The sequence below is a fragment of the Enoplosus armatus genome, chromosome 9 (assembly GCF_043641665.1).
Source record: "Enoplosus armatus isolate fEnoArm2 chromosome 9, fEnoArm2.hap1, whole genome shotgun sequence".
NCBI lineage: Eukaryota > Metazoa > Chordata > Actinopteri > Centrarchiformes > Enoplosidae > Enoplosus > Enoplosus armatus.
Genome location: NC_092188.1, coordinates 25,342,742 through 25,367,103, shown reverse-complemented (window position 1 = coordinate 25,367,103; position 24,362 = coordinate 25,342,742). Strand labels below are relative to the sequence as shown.

The 24,362-nt window shown below is 43.1% G+C and overlaps 2 protein-coding genes across 4 annotated transcripts; one reads left to right on the top strand and one right to left on the bottom strand.

Annotated features, from left to right (window-relative positions):
- Positions 1-96: 96 nt before the first annotated feature.
- rbm42 (RNA binding motif protein 42) lies at positions 97-6,912 on the bottom strand. 2 transcript variants are annotated; one of them, XM_070912179.1, is made up of 12 exons: positions 6,899-6,912; positions 6,272-6,328; positions 5,571-5,703; positions 5,352-5,421; positions 4,577-4,639; positions 4,116-4,270; positions 3,786-3,956; positions 3,394-3,528; positions 2,532-2,649; positions 2,260-2,357; positions 508-604; positions 97-377 (listed from the first exon to the last, which is right to left on the bottom strand). In XM_070912179.1, the coding sequence occupies exons 2-12, from the start codon at positions 6,325-6,327 to the stop codon at positions 265-267; spliced, it is 1,209 nt and encodes a 402-aa protein (XP_070768280.1). In that variant the 5' UTR covers position 6,328; positions 6,899-6,912; the 3' UTR covers positions 97-264. The 2 variants fall into 2 exon arrangements, with proteins under 2 accessions (XP_070768280.1, XP_070768279.1); XM_070912178.1 differs by lacking the exon at positions 6,899-6,912 and adding an exon at positions 6,587-6,857.
- A 3,970-nt stretch (positions 6,913-10,882) lies between these two features.
- On the top strand, positions 10,883-23,181 carry LOC139289772 (aldehyde dehydrogenase, mitochondrial-like). Of its 2 annotated transcripts, XM_070911402.1 has the most exons (13): positions 10,883-11,046; positions 11,865-11,969; positions 13,095-13,235; positions 14,535-14,614; positions 14,883-14,994; positions 16,652-16,780; positions 17,102-17,215; positions 18,327-18,429; positions 20,024-20,208; positions 20,326-20,490; positions 21,695-21,852; positions 22,506-22,620; positions 22,881-23,181. In XM_070911402.1, the coding sequence occupies exons 1-13, from the start codon at positions 10,930-10,932 to the stop codon at positions 22,911-22,913; spliced, it is 1,557 nt and encodes a 518-aa protein (XP_070767503.1). In that variant the 5' UTR covers positions 10,883-10,929; the 3' UTR covers positions 22,914-23,181. The 2 variants fall into 2 exon arrangements, with proteins under 2 accessions (XP_070767503.1, XP_070767504.1); XM_070911403.1 differs by lacking the exon at positions 13,095-13,235.
- Positions 23,182-24,362: the final 1,181 nt, after the last annotated feature.

Genomic DNA, 24,362 nt, shown 5'->3' with positions numbered 1-24,362 from the left:
TGGCTTGGAATCAGAATCAGTCCACTACTACAATGTGTTGCAATATGAAAACAATGGACGCATCCAGTGAAATGAAACAGTGACCGTGTCAACGACTTAGAAATGATGGTTTTATTTGAGGAAGAAAAAAAAAAAAAAAAAAAGAATAAACACCTATACATCTCCTGACTGGACAGATCAAAGTGAGTGTAATGGCTCTCACACAATACTGTTGTCTGTCCACTGGGGGGTGGGGTACAACACACACACACACATACGCAAACACTATCTGAGGCCCAGTTTCTTCTTCTCTTTGTGTTTCTTGCGGACCACTTCGATGTTGCGGTCCTTCCACATGCTCTTCCTCAGTTTGATGGGACGGCTGCCAACATACTTGCCTGGACAAAACACAGAGCGGGGAGGGATACGGCACAGAGGCAGCAGTTATTAACCACACAAAACGTGAATGAAAAGGACAAAAGGATGAACGGAAGAATCAAAAAGGTTAAAGTTGTCCTGTAAACGGACCGTTCATCTCTCTCATGGCTCGGACGTAGTCGTTGGGGTCCTTGAAGCTGACGAAGCCGTAGCCTTTGGTCTTCCCAGTGCGTTTGTCTCTCACCACCTGATGACACAAGTCCTCTGATGAGTTATTTTGTCCAACACACACACACACACACATACACACAGCTGTTCAACCAGTGAGAAGACTGTGAGATGGGGTTGTTTTCTGTTAGAGGTGGAAAAACTGAATTTGCTGTGGAAAGCGTCTAGTCGTGGCTACACATGACCACAAACAAAATAGGCTCAACATTCATTTGACATGCTAAACATCAGATTTGTTCAGAATCCAATGGTACCAAACATTTACAAATCTTTGGATGGAATTTTTGGATTTACAGCCATTCATATAATAATACACCATTAGTACATGGGGTTACTCATTTTTTATCAAAACACTACAGGAAACAGAGGTTCCGTCACCCATGGGAGATAAATTAAACTGCTATACAATTGCATATTTTAAAAGTTCGGAAGTTAAATATTCCACATTATTACCATTTGCAAGAATTGCCGTTTGTGAACGACTGAATTGTGACACATTCGATTCATCATTAAAATGCATTGCTTTTGAAAAGTCAGACATTTTGAACTGCAGTTGAATGCAAGCTACATTTGATATAATATTATAATAAATAGAATTGCTGGTGGTGGTGGTAGTGTGTGTCAGAGATATTGAGTAGGGGTGAAAACAGTATTCATTTTGAATACTACATAAAATGTCTCCAAAAAGATGCACAATGTCAACACTGGACCAAGAAAAAGCAACAGATTATCATTTTTCTTGTGTCAAACATTGTGAATATCTGAAATCCCAAACATAATGTTAATTAAAAATTAACGAATTATATATATATCCTGTTTTTGAAGTATTGCCTCCTGCATCACTCGCAGGTTTATTGACGTTCCGTAATGGAACTGACCCGAATGATGATCGATTACTGTCTCATGACCAGGTGTCTCAGATTAGCCTGGATAATATAGGCAGCGAATGTCATATGTATAAGTCAGTGCGTAAACATATGTTGTATTTACCATAATTCAAGTGACTGGTGAGTAAAATGTTCCAGGAACTGAAGACAAAAACAGACCGTGTCAAAACACAGAAAATAAATAAGGTGTGATATTTGTATTGTAGATACTTCAGGTTGTCATCAATAACTGACACATTGCAAAGAGTCCACATGTAAATTCAGCGATTGTTTTTCTCCTTTAAGTCACCAAAGACACTACCTGCTTCCACGTCACTGTTGTCTGTACTAATGGCATTGCCGTGTGGGTCTTTTATTTTGAAAAGCCTAGCGTTATCCAGCGGAGGGTTTGTTTTGTGGTCAGACTCTGAATGTCGACCCAGGAAGCAAACGGAGAGAAACGTTGTGGATCACAAGTTTCTTTCAAAGTGTGTGTGAGGAAGTTATAGGAAATAGCTCTTTACAAGAGTTTCAGTGCAATATGTTGTTTTTTTTAAAAATGTGTTGAATCAAACTCGGTCTAAAAAGCTACACATGCCACATGTTTGGTATCAAATTAAAAGAGGAAGTTGTGTTTTTTTTTTTTTTTTAAATGAAAACAACTTGTGATTGGATTAAGAAGGAAAGTGCTCATTTAAGTGAGGGTTCTCGAGGAACTGCGGCAGCGTTCCAGAACTCGACTGAGGTCTAGAGGGACAAAGTGATCACAGGAGGTAAACAAAGCAGACAAACAGAAAAACAGGCCAACCTTCGCTTTGAGGAAAGACGGGTATCTGCTGAAGGCTCTGGCCAGTATGTCGTCATTGACCTCGTTACCAAGGTCACCGCAGAATATGCGGAAATCATCTGCGACCAGGAGCGGGAGAAACAGCATTCACACACAAACAGGACAAGAACACTGTTAAAAATCAGCGCTATGTCATTTTGTATATTTTGGTTGTAGTTTTGTGAGAATTCAGCAGCCCTCTGGCACATAATCTTTGTCTTTGTCAGGGGCCGTTTCAACTCAACAGTTTGTACCTGGCTCCCACTCCAACAGACTGGGGTCCTCCCAGCTGGTCCCTGCAGCAGTACGGATACACTTCTTCACCTTCTCCACCTTTGCTTTCTTTTTGTCCTCTGCAGCACTTTCTGCAGGCTGGAACAAACACACACACACACACACACACGTCAAATGATGGTGGAACAATATTTTTCGTGAGATGAGGTTAATGCTCAGACTAAAACTGCATCTATGATGTGCTAGCTAGCCAATCCAGCTACCCTCCTGAGTTGGAAGATGTGTAACATTAACATTCACACATTACATATGATAAGGCATTCGATACTAGGGGTGTGATGATACCTCGGTTTTGGAATCACATTTTGTTAGTTAACGGTGGCTCATTGGTCATAATTCTTACTGTGACAGTTAATGCTCTCAAATACTGGCATGCTAAATATTGTCTGTCAATAAAAACAAATAAGTAACACAGACGTCAGAAATGCTCCGTGCATTTCAAATGCTGCTTATCGGTTCCTAACTTTTTCACAGCCCATGAAAGTTGCACCTATATGCCAGGACCTGCTACGCGGACCTAACGTCACGCCACTCCACGCCAGCGGCTCGGTGTTTGTCCCTTTTTCCTGTTTCAAACATGTCCGTTAACCCTTTCACAAAGCCAGGTTGTTTTCCCAGAGTTAGGGGTGGTGTGGCGTGGTTGACTGACCTGCAGAGCCCTGACCTCAACCCCATTCAACAGGTGTTGGGCCTTATTGGCCAACCTCACTTGCAGCCAGGCTCCATATAGTGCACTTTGCATCCTTACTAAAGAATATGTATAAAAGGGAATCACGAGAGCTTCAAGGACAGTAGAAAGCGGACTGCTGCTTTTAAATGTACCTCAGTGTGGGGGGGCTCGGGCTCAGGCATGCTGGGTCCGATGACGGTGCTGCTGTCTTCGCTCTCCTTCTTGTCCAGTAGGCCTGCCGCCATCACTGCTGCCTGCTGCTCCGCAACCCGTGCTGCCAGCTCCTCCTGAAAGAGCCACGTCAGACACACTCAGACTGGCAACAGTAGCACACCTTACGCGCCCCACCCTGTTTCAGATTTAGCAATACACACTGACCCACCAACCCCAAAAGTACATTACTTTTAAAAACATTAAAAACTACCCCTGTCTGTTCATGTAGCGATGCCGCCCCTAGTGTTCAAAACACACGGCCAGGCAACACAAGCAAAATGTGAAAACCACAGGACAAAGAGACAGACAAGCTCACGACAAACTCTCGTACCATTCTGGCTTGTCTCTGAGCTCTGACGTCATTTCTCTTATGTCCAACGGGAGCAGGCGGAGAGGAGTACACGGTCGGTGCTGCCTGGATGATTGACGGCGTTGGTTTGACGGGAGGCGGGGGTCCCTGTCTCGACGCCGGGGCCGACACCATCGAGACCATGTCGCGGACCTGAGTGAGACACACCAACAGGCGCAGAGAGACGCAAGGTCTCAGTGACTGCTGACAACATCACAGCAGGACATCAAGTGCACGCAGGGCGACGTGTTGAAATGTCTCCCGGGCGCGGTGGCTCACCCACCCCTGGGTGAAACACTGTTGGCTTCTGACCTGAGGTGCAGCAGCCATGTGCTGGATGGGATGAGAAGGACCCTGAGGCGCCTGGCTCTGCATGGAAGGAGGGAGCATCATGGGAGGAGGTGGAGGAGGCCGGGGTAGAGGAGGAGCTATCGGAGGACCGCGCATCATCTGCAGCCTCGGCCCACCTATCAACACAGTGATAGCTTATCATTATTATTACTATATATATATATATATATATATATATATATATATATATATATATATATGTGAATGAAAGCAGAGAATCAAGCAGGGATGTCGGATAAGAAATTCAGTCGTATCCCAACCCATGCAGTGCTCCCTCATATCCCTCTTGGGATACTTATTGTTATTATAACTACAGCATGTTGACCTAACCATGACATTTCCGCTGAAACTATTTTAAAAGGGGGAAATGCTGCCAATAATTGAACAAACCAGTAAATTAGTAGTCCAGAAGGTAACCTTACCTGGTCTCTGCAGGATATGGGGGACAAAGGCTGGTCTCAACATGGGAGGGCGTACTGGAGGGACTGGGACAAACGTAAGTCACACAGTGAGTGTCAATGAAATATGTAAAAAATAAATAAATAAATAACACATGACAGCAGAATGGGGACTGTGAGCAAAGCCAAAACGCCTCCATCTGCCCCCTGGTGGCTGGCTGCAGTATAGGTCATAAGCCCCACCCCCTCCATGTTCACCGATGGGACATGAGCCAAACCAAACCAAACCAAACTTAACTAAAATCGTTTGTGTTCATTTTTCTGATAAATTTGGTTTTAATTAGTTATTTGATGCTATAAAAAGGGGTGAGACGTCATGATTGACAGCTGTGGCTCCAAATGATGTCACCAGTGCAAGATGGCAGCGGCCGTATCCAGGGAGAGTTTTGTACAGGGGGAGAAAGAGGAGACGCGTTGGCCATCTTTATATACAGTCTATGGTCTGAATACTTATGCCTCTTTTTCTTAAGCTACAAATTCTCCCCCCGAAAAAAACATGGAGTACAATCTTTTTAAAACAAAAATTGATGTGTGCATATATGGGTACAAGAGTATTTTGCACAACTATTATGAAGATACTGATATAATATCAGAAAACCTATTTACGATAGTTAGACCGTAGACTACTTATAAGACTTTGAATGACGACAGAGTATTTGCTACATAGTGTATTACTGCCAAACCCTACTTAATGTGTGTGTGTGTGTGTGTGTGTGTGTGTGTGAAAGTTTATGTTCACCTGGTCCCACAAAGGCTGGTGGTGGAGGACCAACAAAACTAGCAGCTCTGGCTTCTAATGTCTGCTGGACCTAAGAGACAGGGAGACAGACAGATGGTGTGCACAAAGAATAGAAAAAAAAAAGACATTCCCTCCGTCAGTGGCACTGTTTGGCCATTAAGACAAACAGCAGCTTCTATGCACTCATGAGTCTACAACGACTACTAGAACGGTACAAACCTGTCTGTAGGTGTTGGTGCCTATAATGGCTCGCATTGGAATTGCTGGGACAGAAAGAGGTACAGGTACTGCCTCCATAACAGGTGGGCTTCCTGATACTGGGACTGGACCACCGAGAACCTCCTGCTCAAAACTACAGAAAGAGAGGTATAGACACAGAGTGATGGGGCTGTTTTACCCGAGCTGGAGACAATAACAGTTGTTGTTTGTTTTTGTTTTTTTTTAAAGTAGCGGTGCGCTGAATGAAGCAGCCCGCAGAACATGAAGTTATGCCCCGGTGACATGTTTCAAAAGATGAATGTTGTCCCACTGGCCCTGCCCCCCCCACCCCCCATCTGACAAACTGGATAAAACCTGCCATCAGATCAGTCTTTCTTGTAACATCGCGATAATTTCACCCAGTCTTGGATTTCTCCGAGAGGAATAACCTACGCCAGGTCTGGGATCAGCTGTGTGGTCTGTGCATGTCTAACGTGAGCGGTGTGAGCAGCACAGCAACTCTTTTGAGGTTTTCAATATCTTGTCGTCTGCGTGTGGCTTAATCATGGTGATAGCTGCCTATTATTACAAAATACTGTACCTCAGAGTCGTGTCCACCTGCTATATCATTCCTGTCTACGCTATTGTTGCTAGGTACCACTTGTGATAAGTTAGACGCTTTTTTTTGTGATTTTAGTGACCAACAATTTGGTTGTACTCACAGAGCCATCTCAGCCTCCATCTCTTTCAGACGCTCCTCTCCCGACTTGAGCGCCATGCTGTAAAACAAAAACACTGATCACAGACCAGCCAAACATGTCTCAATCTAGCTAAGTTATACAGAACACTGTAAGCACCATACTACGAGAGGAAACAACTTCATTGCAAAAGGCCCCACTGTTGTCCTTCAGGCTAAAAACACATGTCGCTACATTTTAGCTGTTAACTTACTTGAGAGATTGAAACGTAACCATAACGTTTCTTAATCTACCATTTTGAATAATCACGACAGGAACGTTATCAAGAACTACACTTACCTTAAACAGTAATTTCGACGCTTTCGATATTAATCGTTACCGCTTGCTGACTACGTTAACATAACACGCTGGGCTTTTTCATTTAAGCGCTAACTAAACAGCGTTAGATAGCACATCGGAAGCTAGCTAAGCTAAAGACTAACCTAACTCTGCTTTATCAACCAGCTAACGTTAACGCTGTGAAATGTGCTTAACCTACTGGTTTCTACGCTAGTGCCAATTAACCTAGTTACCGATTACGGATAAACATGTTTAAACTGTAAAATAGTGATTAACTATCAACTGTGCGAACTGTGGGCATAAGTTAGCTACAGCGTTGATGATGAGTTCTTCTTCTAGCATTCAGGTTGTAGCAGTATTTGCTAGTAGCATTGTTAGCGGTTCCGTCCGCTTCTTCTTCTTCGTCTACAAAACAGCATTTCTGCCATCTAGTGGACTGGAGTGTGGAACAGTAGATTGTCAAATACCTCGTTTCTTTGAAGTAGTTCAACTATTTATTCAATACTATATATTTTATATTTTATATGATTCCTTCCAAATAAGATTTTCAAATGTAAAGATCGTCTTCTCAGCCGTGGCTCATGTTGAACACATTCTGGCTCACAGTGTGAGCATAATCCGGTTTAATGCCCTTCAGTATAACAATAAAGTTCAACAGCACCGCAAACCCCTTTGCCCATAAAGTTGAATCAAGACCTTCATGAAGGTAGGATTTATTGCATTCATTTATCTATTGCAGTAGACTATTAGTCTGACCTCTGTGGACCTAATAAACTGGCAGCTGAGTGTGCATAAGATATGTTGACAATATCAGACATGCTATTTGGGAGTTTATTCATAAGAGTTGGAATTGACTTAAAGAAGTGAACAATTACCAGTGATCCTCTTTGGAGGAACTACCAAATGTGTGTTTGTGAATTTGATTTTTTTTTTTTTTTTTGCAACAAAGAACATGGGGTTGACTTCAAAATGAAACGTTCATATATTTAGAACAATCTTAATTCATAATTTGTGTGGCTCTCTCAAACTCCCTCAAATTCTTTTTCACAGCCAGGCCATAATAATACGTATTGCACTTTTGATAATTGATATAGATGAAGCTGGGACATTTGGAGGAATTACATTTGATTGAACACCAGCTGAATCTGTCGGATCTTTTCATCATTTTCATGTTGTGTGGGTGTTTGGACAGACCTTGTATGTCTCACCACTTTACTATCATTCCATTCATCGCTGAAACTACTGAAGCACGCGTCTGTTTCGGCGGTATCTCCATTCAGCCTGTTTTTGTCCGTCTGGTGGGAAGCATATCAGATTCTTTATTTCAAATCCAACCCACCACAATCCTGCGCTTCACCTAAACAATAAGTCATTTATTTTTCCCAGCATGGAAACAAGGAGGAGCGGTCGGATTTTGGCACCTCCTCAGTGGTGACGTGTTCATGACCTTTGATCTTCTTCATGAACAAGCTAACCCACCATCCTCTTCCTCAGCATCCCTCTCTGCCCTCCTCTCTCCTGGGTGATCTCCCCACTATAGCCAGGGAGATTCTTCTCCGCTGGAAAGACGGAACTCATTCAGCCGCTAACCACTGGCTCGGTCTTCTGAACTGTACCGTGTTGTGATATCGTGCTGTGTATTGGTCCACCACTCCCTGCCCTTGTATTGTTCCTGTAGTGTGCTGTGTGGAACTTTTTGGTTTAGTAATTACAACAAAAATCAGCATTTCTAAACCATCCTTTCATTGTTGAGAGTGTGTGTCCTCTGCCCCTGTGCCCCTGCGTGCGGGACAACTCTGGAGCTCTCTGAAATCATTTGAGAGCTGAGGCCAAGATTTAACACTTGGGAACATGAACTTCACTTCCCCGCAGTCCCTTCCATGAATACACGACGGAGAGATGCAAGAAAGTCCTGTTTCCATCCCTTTCAAGCGTTATCTGAAGCTGTCAGTTTGTTATGATATGATAGGTGGACCACCAGTCAGCCTTACTGCTCTGTAACTCCTTCGTTACCTTGGAGTGTGCACACATAATAATGATGAACTGTGGCACAGATGAATGCTCGGGGAGATTTAAAAAAACAAACAAACTTCAAAACAAATCAAATTGTGCAAATTGGGAGCACCCTCAGGCTACCTTGATGAGGCTTAACACAGCTTGCCCTGAATGTGCCCCATTTTTAATTTGGAGATTAATGCATCTAAAAGCTAAGAGGGCCAAGAAACTGTGCATCTGCACCTACACCTTGTAGAGGTGGAGAACGTTTGGAGAAATGTTTTTCGGTGATCCATACCAACAGCAGCTCCCACAGGGGCCAGGCGGGAACAGCTGAAAACTATCAATAGATCAATTTGTAGTATCCAACAGCAGATACTGACCTTTAGACCTACATCATGTGTGTGTGTGTTTTGGCTCTATTCTCTTAAAGGTCCCATATTGTAGAAAGTAAGCTGTCCATGTCTTGTTTGATTCTAAAGCAGCTCTAGGTGCTGTATAAATACTGTGAAAAGATCAAAACACTCAGTCCACGGAGAAATGCACACAGCCCGTATTCAGACACTTTTTTGAACTGTGAATCATGCAAAGCTGCTCTAGTGGAGTCCCAGAATAAAGATATAGAGCTGAAATGAGCAGAATATGGGACCTTTAAGGGTTAGGGGTTAGGGCTAGACCCAATAAGCAGAGTGCAGTGCACCATTTTGAGTGCAGGAGTATAACTTAAGAGTGTTCCAATCTCGCCTGGGGTCCCATAATCACATAAATCCATCACGTCTGTCTGTTGACAGTCTCAACACAGGTCTCTCTAATCTCCCATGGTCAGAGGCATGTCTTGGTTATAGTGTGCATTTTAGGACATCCTCACACCTGGGCGCTGGTTCTCAGACACATAGGCAAAACTGAAAACTTGAAGCCACAGGGAAAAGCAAGCTGGGGCGTGTGTGTATTTAGTGGCCCCAGTGTGTGTTTGAAAGTCAAGCTTTATCATACAATGAATAAAAATCAATGCAAGCTGCACTGCAGTTGATAGCCGCAATCTAGCTTTCAAAATCTCACGCGTAGATCAAGATGCATGCACGAATCGTACCCTTTGCAACAAACACTGCTCTCCGTCTGAAAGCACTTCCGGTCTGCATTTTCAACACCAAATTTCGTCTTCCCTCAACCAGACTGGAATGATGACATTAGTTCCAAACATTAGAAGGGCGTGATGGCGCCGCTATGGGGTTGCAGTATATACGATTTTTGATGACTGCTATATTTTTGAGTCAGCAATAAATGTTACAGGATATTAACAGTGTTTTGTGTTTTTACGGCTACTGTGTTTGGAGCTCTACTACCAGCCAGCAGATGAACAGATGAACTAATTAACAGGAGTGGGTGTTAGCCATGCACATGAAACTGGGTCGCTGTAAGTATAACATCAGAGCTGTGTGTTTTGTCTGTGAAATGGGAATCTCCAGTCATGTGCCTCAGTGATGGGGAGTACTGATCAGTAGTGGTCACATCGATGTCTATCTAAAAGGAAGAGTTTACAGGCTGTGTGGTAACATTAGATGACTGATTATAGATAATGTAGATCATGATAGTTTTTTGGTTATTTTCCCTATTTTACAGACATAATAAGATTATACCCACAGCCAAGACAGATGTCAGAGGTCATACTCACGTATTGCTTCACTGCTAATCGTAATGCACGCCGGTGTAATGATATTTAATGGCATCCATATTTTAGTATAATGCAATGTATAAATATACATATTGGTATCTGAAAGTCAGAGAGATGATGTGATGTGTGTCAGGATGTGATCCCGTCAGCTGGAGGACAGCAACGTTTCATTCGAATCTGTTTCTTCTTCAATGAATCTTTCAACAACACCAACACTTAACATTTCAAACATTAAAAAATGTATTTACAATATACAGAACGTGTCTGCAAGAATATAAGAGTCATGTAAAGCCTCTGTTTCCTGGTAAATCCTGGTGGTGTCCTGGCTCTAAACCCCCCACTAGGAGCCATAGACTGAAAGCTAGTCATGTTGGATTCGCGAACGAATCGTTCTTTCTAAACGACTCTTTACGAGGAACGACTTAACTCGCTCCGCAAGCGGCAGCGAATCATAACTCCAAACAAGTCGGTTCGCAGGTGGCAGGTGATCATCACCACTGAACGCTCTGGGAGTCACGTGACCTGTCAGCTACAGTCAGATAGGACGATAAAGTTCAGAACATGGGCGGGACTAGGGAGGCGGGAGGCGGGAGGGGGCGTGTGCGGCTCTGTTCAGCCGTGTCCTGAGCTACACGCAGATTGTTTCTGCCTCGGTTGACGTGCTGGAAGAAGCGCCATGCTCCGTGCCGTGTTTTCTGGGGCCCTTCCCAGACTGAGCCGACTGTCGGTGCGTCACTACTCTGCGGCCGCCATCCCAGCACCCAGCACCCAGCCCGACGTCCACTACAACAAGGTATAATATAATTATCGCGCTACTTGAACGTGACGTTGGTCGTTGGCCAACTGCGCAGTCAACAAGTGTGAGCGATTCCGCTGCGGCGAAACAGTCTCGACGCGGTCCACTCAGCGAGCAGGTACCAGCGAGGAGGTAACGGCCACTACGCTAACGGTACTTGGTATGACCTGAGGTCCAGGAAAAAGACAACCCAACCCACCCCCCCTCGAACGTAATATATAACTAGTTCCTGCTAATGTCGCGATGCGAAGTAACGCTAGAGAGGAGTCTCTGTGTAGCGAGGAATCATTGCGAAACCCGCTCGGAAGAGATAAGTTTCACATGGAGAGGTTATATAACGTGAATTATTAACTGTGCGTCCTTGTAGCTTGTAATTTGCGTTGGCGTTAAAAGTTAAAATGATCTAGTAATTCACAAAGCAAAAATTGCAGGAAAAGTCTCCTGTGCTATCTTCTCAATCATATAGTGATCCCTCAGATTTATCTTACTTTCATCAACTGTTTCCAGCGTCACATGATTTTGAGGTGTGCTTCCTGTCATGCCTCACGTGGCCCACCAGTTAGTGTGTGTGCAGAGGCTACATGCCTTGCTGCCTGCTCCATAACACCCGCAGTTTTATTGGGATATTTTATGAATGGCACATGAGATTTTTTGTCCACACCAGTAACCCTGACAACCCAGTCGACACAAAAGGAAAACTCGAGGAACCTCAGGAGTGACAATACTGATGCAGACCCCCCCTCCCCCTTGTATGACAAGAGGTTGTTTTGGTACCCATGCAGCCCTTGTAATGAACTGACATTTGACTGTTTCAGCTGTTCATCAACAACCAGTGGCAGGATGCAGCGAGTGGGAAAACCTTCCCCACGATCAACCCAACAACCGGTGAAGTCATCTGTCAGGTTGCAGAGGCTGATGAGGTAAACTCCCTGGTAACAGACACACTCATTTATGCTCAGTGAAGGTGGGTAGCATTTACTGGAACTGGAAAGTAACCTCAAACTGAAATGGAACTGGGTAGGTCCAACTGAAGGTCCAAATGAAATTCATTTTTTTCTGCTACAGCATGCAGATCTGCTCTGTAAATCATACTCTCCATACATACTTAGTATTGTTCCATGGTGGCGCTCCCTGTCTACGCATTAACCAGTCAGAGTGCACTTGGTTCTTTGTATGTAGATCCAGAACTTATGGTAACGCTTTAGATTACGGCCCACAACGTACAACACGTGCCCAATGTTTGGTGTAATTATTTGTACTGACATGCACCAGTACAGTATGTACTGATACATACATGCAGGTACAAGCGAGCAAGATGTAAGGTTAGGGAACAAGGGGGTAACAATGTGGGAACTTAAAAAAATAGCTAATTCGAGCAGCAGAGTTCTGCACAAATTGGAGGCGGTGAAGGAGCTCTGAACAGGCACAAAGAGCACTGTAGTAGTCCAGGTGAGGAAAAAAATAAAAACAGAAATTACCTAATTTGGGAGATTTTTTTGGGGGGGGGGGGGGAACAACATGACTTGACAATGTTCAAAGTCAAAGCAAATATTTGCATAAGAAGATAACACCAAGATCTCCAGCAGTTTGCCTAGCTTTCTGTTAAACTAAGTGGTGGGTTTTACTAAACCAAGTAAAAATTGGTGGTCAAATTATTATTATAATTCAGTTTTAAGAAATCTCGGGGCATTTGATATCACAAGGCATTAAGACGTTTAATGTCCGTTTTAACCTCTGTAGTCTCCTTTAGTTAGCAACCGCCTTTTTAAGACACGTAAAAAGCTTCAAAATTCACGAGTGGGGGTATCTGCTGACGCATTTTATGTCGTGGAACGAAACATTGAAATCTCTTCAGCTTGTGTTAACCACAGACCTTATTTCAGGCATCTGACCAAAAGAGGAGAAGTGGATTATATATTTGATAGAATTATATGTTTTGAGTGTTGGCCACCATTGTAATCCTTATTTGACACATTTTCTTTGAAAGTATTCTTTTAAAAGCACCAAGCCACCAAGTTAATCATGTCGTGGTGTTATATTTCCAGGCAGACGTGGACAAGGCAGTGAAAGCAGCACGCAATGCCTTTAGGTTGGGGTCACCGTGGCGGCGGATGGACGCCTCTCACCGCGGCCTGCTACTCCACCGATTGGCCGATGCCATTGAGAGGGACTCTGCCTACCTCGCGGTGAGTCATTATGAAATGTCAAAACACTCATAAATCCCAGGATAGGCCGGTGCAGAATACTGACCCCATCCTTAATTTAAATATCTACTATATTATGTCTTTCTCTTGGTCATCTCCTTTGCTTTCTTTTTGAACATGATACTCTTGTGCTTTAGTTGAATAAGAACCCTAAGATTTTTTTCTGGGAAGATGGAACAACCAAAAGAAATATTTCTATTGCACACTGCCTATCCAACGAAGCATAGCCGACCCATTTGTGCATTTCATTTCCCCTGTGCGAAACTTTCACCGTGAGAACAGACCTGATTGCCTCCGTGTTTCACTGTTCCAACTATAAAAATCAAAGGATATGCTGTTAATGATAAGTCAGAGACACCGGATTCATATCATTCAAGAATTAATGATTCCCATTGAAACAGGTTAGGCAGGCGGGGCGAAACGTTGGGAGGAATTTTGACTTGAAGGTTGAAAAGTGGGCGCGTCATGAATGAATGAATCTTAGCTCTTCGCCGCTAAAAGTTAAAGATTGATGGGTGGATGTCACAATATTAGGGATGCTAATTTAGATTTTTGAAATTTACCCTCGTTGCCGTTAATTGACAAGATTAAAATGTACTATTTAGAATGGACGAATATGTGTGACACGTGTTTTAGTTTTACACGTGCAATAGCAGCCCAAACAACATGAGGATTCACACACACTAGACAGACACACATTGAATCCTTCAGTGCTGAGACCGCTGTATAGAACATTTAGTAGGCAGAACAGCATAGAATTTATTTTTATCTTTATAACTTATTCAAATAAATAGCCCAGCAAACAGGCGCCAGACTTTTGTAATAGGCTAATTAATGATCAAAAGCAGACAATCTACCACAGGGGAACCAATGTACAGATTTGTCATCATTACTCATTTACTCAATTACACGGTTATTATTTCTTCCTAGTTTTTAGTGTTGAATTGTTAGCGAGTGTTGCTTTTTCTCAACTAACCCAAACTTGAATCATTCACTGTGGACTAGTCTTAAGTCCTGCCTGCCAGCACCATCTTCAACCCTCCACCTCCACTCTATGGACATAACCCAGGCTGTCAAATATATTGCAAACACGACTGCATCTTCTCCCAGACTCCCCAAAAATACACACGTCTCCTCTGCTGCCTCTTAACAGTAGCAGCATTGTGTGTATCTTCTATGATGTTTGGAAACACATAATACTGCGCAACTTAACGTGGCTCAGTGTTGTACATAGCATGTCAAATTGCCATGCATGAAACTGATATTGTGTTGTTGCCACAGGAGCTAGAGACCCTCGACAACGGGAAGCCGTACGCTGTTTCCTACAGCGTGGACCTGCCCAACGTGGTGAAATGTCTCAGGTAACAAACTCAGGGTTTTCATTGTGTTTTGAAAACTGCCTGCTTCCCTGTGGCCGACAAAGTCACAAAAATGCTATCCCGCTATAACGCTGCCTTGTTGCCTCTTACTGATGCCTTCGGCTGCCTTCGGCTGCCTCCGTCTGAGCGGACGATTCATCTAGCTCTTTAGTGTAATCTCATAGGTAAGACATGAGTGGGACTCTGCTTTGAACTTTTGGTGTGAGCACAGCAACCAACGCATGTCCTAAAGCAGCTGTGTTGTGTTTAGGTACTACGCAGGCTGGGCTGACAAATGGGAGGGAAAGACCATCCCCATCGATGGAGATTTTTTCTGCTACACCAGACATGAACCCATCGGAGTCTGTGGACAGATCATACCGGTGAGGGGGTGGGGGTGGCGGTGGCGGTGGAGGTAGGCAGTAGGGTTGGGGCGACTCGTTGACGCGACTCGTTGACGCCAGCGTCTACGGAAAGATGTTGATTTGCATAATGTGTGCGTCGCAGTTACGGTGCTTTTTAATTATGTCTGCACTAGGGCTGCAGTTTGTTTTTGTTGTCGATTAATCGATGAATCATTTAGTCTATAAAATGTCCAAAACTTTTGTCCAACCAAAAGTCCAAAACCCAAAGACTCTACATTGACCATCTTAAACGACAAACAAAAGCAGCAAATCCTCCCATTTAAGAAGCTGGAACCAGCAAACATTCGACATTTTTGCTTGAAAAAAAATGACTGAAAGGATTTATTGATTATCAAAATAGTTGGCAACGAATTTTCTTTCAATCGATGAATCGAGTAATCGTTGCAGCTCTGTCTGCTAGAGTTACTCAGACACACGCATGCCATCAGTGGGGGTGTATCTGCACAGACGTTGTAGATTGTACGTTATGGACCAATAGCTTGTTATGTAAAGACAGTGTTCCCCATACCTCTCTGCAGTAGTTGTATACGCCCTGTAGTAGGACGTACAGTGTACATATGTTATGACACAGCTCGTAGGGGTAAGGGAAGCAACATAAAACCAGATGTATTTGGTTGCTATAACCAAAAGATGATCTACTAAACTAAAAATGGAAACAAAAAAAGAGCTACATAGCTCACATAATGAAAACAGTCAAACCAGAACCCTTGATACGTTTTGATTTTGCCACTGATTTGCAGTATACTTGTCCATCGTTTTGGAAAGTGACTAACTGAGCTACAACAAGAGTAAACATGAGAGCTCGGTCATATAAGGCCATGTCACTCTAAACCAGAGGGTCTGGGAAACGCTCCAGTTCACAGGCAAAAATAGAAGCGTCTGGATATGAGTGTTGTGGTGCGATAGAGGGTGTGATGGGGGTGGGGGGGGCAAAATGAAATGCACAATTGGATCTTTGCGTTTTAAGTCTTATCAGATGACAAAACACTGCACAACAGTTTGTAATACAACTATTTTCTCTTTTTTGTCACGACCAGTGCTGTGCTAGTTACTGAAAAAAAGTAACCAGTTACCTCATTAAAAAGTAACTAAATGACTTTACATATTACGTCCACCAAAAAGGAATGCGTTACTGTGATAAATAACTGATTGGTTTAAAGAAAAACAAACAAGCCAGAGCGTTTTTGTTTTTGTTTTCCCCTGTCCCAGAGCGACGATGGGTTGAGCCAGACCAGTCTCCAAAGTGTGGAGCCTAAGTTAGTCTGAACGCGGTCAGAAAGCTCAGATCCTTCAGGATGCACGCACAGTGCAAGTTTGTTTTTCCTTCAAGTACGGTTTACACGTTACGTTTCTGTTCAATGAAATTTCTGCCCTCTATGCTACAAGTAATTACTACATATTGATCAGAGCAATCTCAAACTATAAACTGTGTTGTGTGATGATGATGATGATGTACCAAAAAATGGTGACCCCCATCTGCTCGGTCAAAGTTGAACCAGAGCCAGAGCTGCAACGAAACGGGAAGCGCAAGTCCGTCACACGGGCTTCAGTAGAAGTGAATATTTCTACAAGTGTAACGTGACCATACCTTTTTACTCCGGATCTTTCTCTGCAGTGGAACTTCCCGCTGCTGATGCAGGCCTGGAAACTCGGCCCTGCCCTCGCGACTGGTAACACAGTGGTGATGAAGGTTGCGGAGCAGACGCCGCTCACTGCCCTCTATGTTGCCGCCCTGATTAAAGAGGTACTTTGTTTCCTTTTTTTTCTTAATTTACCTTCCCATCACCAGAAAGCTCAACCATTCAGTTGGGTACAAAGTATTGAACCAAAGAAGCAAATTCTGTACTCTCTCAACCTGACATTTTGACGGGCTTGTGTGTGTGTGATGTCCTATCGGCTAACATGGAGGGGGCGGGGCTTATGACCTATACAGCAGCCAGTCACCAGAGGCCGATGGGGAGCTGGCATGTCGTCCATCTTTATATACAGTCTATGATACAATGCAACGAATGTAACAATGACCAAACCTTTTCAAGCTTTTGTCGACTTGGTGTTCGGTTCACAGGTGGGTTTTCCCGAAGGTGTCGTGAATATCTTGCCTGGCATGGGGCCATCAGCTGGAGCTGCCATTGCAAGGCACATGGATGTTGACAAGGTGGCCTTCACTGGCTCCACAGAGGTAGGACAATTCAGTTTTTTTTTTTTGGCCTTTTAGTTATTGTTGGCAGGATCATAACATGCTGTATACAGATATATTCATTTATATGATTTATTTAATATAATAAACACACACACACACACACACACACACACACTCTATCCAACAATGCCCCAAACCCAGTAAACTATATAAAGCACACAAAGCACATTAACAGTATTGTTCATTATGTGGCAACAATCTAACTTACCCTTCCTCAAACACTATGGTGGCATCCTAATTGAATGCATTTAACAGGCTGTTTCCAGCCTGCACCATATTTTGTAAAACTGTAAGAACTTTCAGGTTACATGTTTCAACGAACACAGTTTTCCTTAACATCAGATGTGATTACATTTGATGTGATGAATACACTTGCTTATTACTTGTTATATTTAAAACGCAGAGCATCTTTGAATGAAATTAGTCAACTACAACAGTTGACTAATCAAACTTACTGGTAGCCAGTCCAGCTGGACCTCAGATTTGGAAGGTCATGCAGCTTGGCAGAGTTTGAGCGGTTTGGCGAAAACAAAATCACTGATATGATTCTATCCATGTAGACTGAAGGCTGCAACTGCTGCTGACGTAGCCTCTAAGTATTGACTAAGAGGGTGAAAACCTGTGAATTATTTCGTGTTTTATCAGGGTGAGGCTTGAATTATGTTTTTGAGGCACTGTGTATGTATGACATGGTCACTGTGTTTCTCCGACGGTGACAGCTGAGTCACAGCAAAGAGACCAAAGAACAAATCATGATGTGATGTGACATGATGAACATGTGTTAAAACAAGAGAAAAGGACAGCTTTTAGTTTGTGAGGTTACTTCGCGCTGAACGAAAGTAAAAGGCAAGAAGAGAGAAATACCACAGAATGGGTGGAAGCTTCATAGACCTCCAGACCAGCCTTATCCTGCAGTCTGTGCTGTAAGGCACAGAATAATGTTCAGCAGAGCGACTTTCTACACTGCAGCTGTCAACCCAACTTTCCAAACTTGGCCAACTTGTCATGGTTTTTATAGCCACCAATGAAATCTTTTCAGCTGCCGCACAGGTGTCACCATCTCTTTCTCTCCCCCGTCTGTGTCCATCAGGTGGGTCATCTGATCCAGCAGGCCTCAGGCAGCAGTAACCTGAAGAAAGTCACTCTGGAGCTGGGAGGAAAGAGTCCTAACATCATCCTGTCCGACGCCAACAGTATGTGTTCTGTCTGTGTTTCCAAAGCCCCCTAAAACAGCAGGTGCACTGTGGGCCAGTTGGTTTGTGGAAATTTGATTGTAACTTTGTTTGAATATGCACAGCGAAGGCACAGTATTCACTGACATGATGCAGGCCTTCAGGGGAGGGGGAGAGAATGGGGCTTAATAGGAGCCCAGCAGCTAATTTTTGCCCCAGGGTCTCCAAACAGGTTAATGTGGCCATAATTCTGATATTAATATGTGTCCTTTTTATTTAAAAGTAGGTTTACGCATAGTTCCCAGTAAATTACTGGGATAACCTGTGGTAGCTTGTGGTCTTCACTATTCACACATGCAGCTACATTCAGGAACATTTCTGTCTCGCGCCTTTTCACACATGCGATGGCAATCCCGGAATAGATGGGGCAAAGGACAGTCCAGCAGATGGCGGCAATGCAACACTTATGGATGCCAACTGCCGTAAAACTCAACACGAGAAGGAGAAGATGGGGCAAGGCCAGATTTTCATGTACACGACGGGAGACGTTACTGTTCTCAGGAACACGGGCGGGCGAGGAGCTGTTTTTGTCTGGTGTCAGTGTTCTTAACGTATTTAATCGCATCGACAAGGCAGCCGTAAACAAGTCGCAGGTACAAATACGTCATCAGCGGAGTCTTGTGATTGGTTCGCTCGCTCCACGTGAAAGCGTCCTTCCGTCAGACCGACGCGACCCCTTTACTTGCTCGTTGCTGCAGTGTTCCTGCTTTCATTCACAGCCGTATCGACGATTCCCCTGAAATGTTACGAGGTCTTGAGGTGAAAATTGGCGGCACAGATGTCCCTGAATGTCGATCCCCGATCGCTGCGGGAAATGTTCCAAAACATGTGTGAAAGGGGGCTGCAGAGAGTGTTGGGTGTCACTGCTGGCACGAAGTGTAACGAAAGCTGTAAGGGGCAGATGTAATCTTCTGACCGACGTGTTGAATCTCTAAAAACAAGCGGTGCGTTTTTTGAAGCTCAATTCATCACACATTCTAAATCTTGTTCAGCACATTTGAAACCATTGTTCAAATATTTTCAAATGTACTGTCAACACACTTCAGTTTTAAGCATTGTGACTATTGATGGTTGTTACACCAGAACACAGAAGATTCAGTCACTGGGCTGCTTATATCGCCTCAGATTTGTTCAGAAGCAGATTTTGGTGAAATAAGTGACAGTTTCTGTAACGTTAACGGCAATCCACCGCCAGCGCTTTGCATTGTGGGACGCAGTATGCGAGGTAGACATGCAGACTGGAGATCAGCACGACATCCGGGTGTTTTTGACATACTGCATACTACATGGTACATTTTGGCCAAATCTGTACGCACTGCTGGTATAGCGGGCGGTTTCCAATACAGCCTGTGTCCGAGGTTTAAGCAGTGATTGCAGTGTGCTGTCACACAGAGAGGTGACAAATGAAACCACTGGAGGTCAGCAAAAACAAGATTTTCACCTGCTATTAATTGCTGTTTAAAGAGAGGACAAGTCCTGGGCGGCTCCAGATGATGGATTCTTTTATTTTGAAAATAGTGAATGTTAAGGTTGTCTTTGTCATGTCCTCATTCAGTGGAAGACGCAGTGGAGCAGTCCCACTTCGCTCTGTTTTTCAACCAAGGCCAGTGTTGCTGTGCCGGCTCTCGGACCTACGTCCAAGCAGACATCTACGACGAGTTCGTGGAGCGGAGTGTTGAGCGGGCTAAGAGACGAGTGGTGGGAAACCCTTTTGACTTAAAGACCGAGCAAGGACCTCAGGTAACACACACACACACACACACACACACACACACACACACACACACACACACACACACACACACAGTTGTTATGAACAAGATCACAACACATAACCCAATCTGATGATCTGTCCAGGTAGATCAGGAGCAGTTCAACAAGATTCTGGGCTACATCAGCAGCGGGAAGAGAGAGGGAGCCAAGCTGATGTGTGGCGGAGGAGTGGCTGCGGACCGAGGATACTTCATCCAGCCTACTGTGTTTGGAGATGTCCAGGACAACATGACCATCGCTAGGGAGGAGGTAGGATAGTACGGAAGATTTAAAACGCCTAAATAAACAACAGTCAGTCAAAGAAATGAAGTGAAAATGGAAGTCCGCTCAGACTGAAATAAATCTGCTTCAAGTGAAGTGAAAATTGAAGAAAGCCACACAAAGAGTGAAATTATTATTACTGGGTATATTTTTGGAATATATTTTATCTTAAGGCCTTTTATTAAGACGTTTGTGACTAGCATTTGCATTTTGATAATAATAATTAAAAAAAAGCTAGAGTAGGATCCACCTGAATGCTACCATTAAATATTAGCTAGTTGTTTTTGGTGACTTTGTTTGAAGTTACCTTTTTATCCTGAGAGGGAAGGAGTCAGAAAATACTGGAAAGTGTGTTTTCATTTCTATATTTTATGTCTACCTTTTTTTTAACGGCAGTATGATTTCAAAACCTGACACACACGAGGGAGGTTTATATTCTCAGTGTGACTCTGTTTCTCACGGTTTTGTAGGGCTAACAAAAATGTTAGCTTCTCCGTCAGGCTAACATCACCTGCTCTTTATGGAAGGTCAACCAGGTTGTATTTTTGTAGTTAATTTAAGAGTTTTACTTTGACACTTAACACACTGAAGGAAAGAATATTCAGCTTGTTTTTTTTTTTTTAACCTGACCAAAAAAAAAACATCATGTTAACGCTACTGAGAATCTGCAGCAGAGCAACATGAACATATTCAAACCTGGTTTAATAAAATTAGAAATAAAGCTAACAGAAGTGACGCATCTCACTTTTGAGGACACCAAAGGAAGTGACCCACCCCCTTCCCACTGGCTCGCAGACCTGGGGACTGCAGTTGGTTACCTCCATTTGGTAGATTGTGCAATTAAAATAAATGTCTTAACAGAATGAAAATCCTGGAGATTGTTACTTAAACCCAGCTAAGACTCATATTAGACGCACCGTATTGTAGGCGAGACAGTGTCATACATGCTACAATGACTTCTTAACACAAATACCGTCATACACCGCGCGCCCCGGTCAAATGTCAGGAAGGTATGAACAAAAAGATACCGCTCGATGTCTGTACTGTTGTTTGTGTATCTGGCTCAGACTGCTGCTGCTTTGTTCTGGTCTGTGGATGTGTGGCCTTTTTGTCACTTTTTGTTAATTATTGACACGATTGATTGAAGTGGTTTCATCTTTGTTTTCTTTTCTGTCATGTTTCTCCCCTGCAGATCTTCGGCCCAGTGATGCAGATCTTTAAGTTTAAAACGCTGGAGGAGGCGGTGACGAGAGCCAACGACACTAAATATGGTCTAGCCGCCGCTGTGTTCACCAAGGATATTGATAAGGCCAACTACGTCTCCAATGGGCTCCGTGCCGGCACAGTCTGGTACGAGTTTTTTTTTTTTACTTGTCTGTAATCTGCATATCTTGGCTCTCTCGTCCAATATTCACATTTTACAGCAGGGGATTAGTTTGTGTAGTTTGACTGGTGTCCCGCCTCTTCCTGCGTGTTTTGTTGCTGTACATGTGAAGGCAGTGTTAGTGTAGTACCCTGTAGGGTAAGAGTACCAGAATGTTTTACACAACAAAAGCACCGTGACTTGAAGATGTTGTACGACAGATCTATTAAATCAAAGAGCACATTTCGGCTGCAAAGTAAAGTGCATTAACATGTCAACGTGTACACGTCACACCACGGGGCCCTTGTGTCCAAACCAACATTACATTCCTTTTCTACAGGGGGCACTTTGCAGCCGGTGCGTGCCTCTGATCATCAGTTATAAATATACAACCGCCTTCCTCAGTGTAGCCTCACTGGAATTAACCAGACAAGAGGACAAAAGTCAGACGATTAAAAGTGGATTTCTCATATCGAGCAGGTCTAGACTGCACTCTTTAGAATGCAATAATAATATTTTTTAGAATAGTGTGTGGATACCTAATAATAAAGGCCCATTGACTGTCCCATATAACTTTTTTGAAGTCTGTCCAAGGTGTTGTTTGAGTTTATTTATTATTAATGTGTGTGTTCCTCTGCAGGATCAACTGTTATGATGTGTTCGGGGCTCAGGCTCCGTTTGGAGGTTATAAGGCTTCAGGTAACGGCAGAGAGCTGGGAGAGTATGGTCTGGACAACTACACAGAAGTCAAAACGGTAATTACTAAGAATATTACACCATCATGTACATATTTGAAGCTTATTAGACGAATCCCTCTTCCTCTCAGCATGCAAAGCTAATGCTCAACTTAGTACAATGTAGAATTGTCAGTTTAGTTAATCGCAATCAAAACTTCTACAGAAGAAGCGATTGATTTGATTAAATCAAATATATATTATTTTGTTTATTTGAATAGATGATCATACACTGAGATACACCTTGAAATCCTGAGCCTTCTGTCTGTCTGTGTTGTCAGGTGACCATCAAAGTGCCACAGAAGAATTCGTAGAGGAGCTGCTGCTGCTACCTGTCACACGTGCACGCTACATATCACAGGGATCCCACAACTGTGGATCCCTTTCTTTTTTTTTTTGCTGTGAAACTTAAAATTGATATCTTGAATAACTGAAGTAATGTATTCAAACACATCTCCATACCTTAAATTTCCACCTGATTCAATGTAATCATAAAACTATAGATTCTACCAGTCTCTATTTGTAAACTGTGGGCTTTCGAGATTTCTAATCTTTCATAATAAATGCATTTGAGGTACTCTGCACACTGTGTCATCTTGGTGCATCAGAGAACCAGAAGCTACTGGACCAGTTCAAGGTGTTCCAAGGAGTGCTTGAGCTAAGCAAAGGAACAAGCCGACAGTTTGAGTCAAGACCGGCGTGTATCTTCCCAGGTGTAACAGGCTAGACCTATTTATTTGAACTCCTTGTTTTTCAGGTGAACACTAGTGCCCTTTAAAATGACTTTTTTTTTTTAGGAGGGGGGGGGGGGGTGTTAATTGACCTTTAACAGGAAAAACAAGATTCATCATTTTAACTCACAACAGTGGCAATGTAACTCATGTTATAACCATTGCATACACACAAAACGGGGCCTGAAAGAGGCGTACGCCACTTCCCACGCAGAAAGGTTCCTAACCTGGACGTCTTTTTTATGTATTATTAAATACATATTAAATCATTTCTGTGAAGACGACGAATAAATGTAAGGGTTATTTTATTTATCCATTATAAAGCCAGGCTGCTTGGACTACTAAAACATATGTATGATAGTGAAATCAAAAGAAAATCGTAATACGGACATAGAATTGTGTATATAAAAATAAAAGTATCCACAGGAAATAGAAATGTATACAAATCAATAGTTTAACACAAACTTCCTGCAGATATTAAGTTCACTATTTGGGTTAATTGTACAGTTAATTGTCCTGTGCTGTTATTGTATTCTATGCATTGAATATAATGAAAGATACGTAAAGATATTTCAAAAGAAGTAGGCTATTTTTTATCCCCTTCTTAAGTGGGCGGGGGTTGTCAGTGTATACACAATGGTAAAATAGGGGTCCCTTAAGAGAAAGGCTGGGAACCACTGGTGTATAAGGAGAAACCTGACGGGAGAATGTGCACCCCCGTAAGTACACTCTGACCCAATGCGGCCAAACATTTTTGGAGACGCTGGCGGCGAGGTGGTGAACTGAAGCCAGGTTGTATAACGATGCCCGACCTAAAAATAGTGCAGAATCAAAATACTTCACGTCATGTAACGGCTTGTGTTTTTAAAATGTTTTCTGAATCCTTTTAACTTTGTGATTATTCCCGGGTTTACGTGAAAATATGTGATTTTCAATGTGTAACTGAGCTTTAATGGAGGGTGGGGGGGATTTGGTATGAGTTAAAATAACACAAATGAAGAGCATGCTTTCCACCTACAGTTATACAGCAAG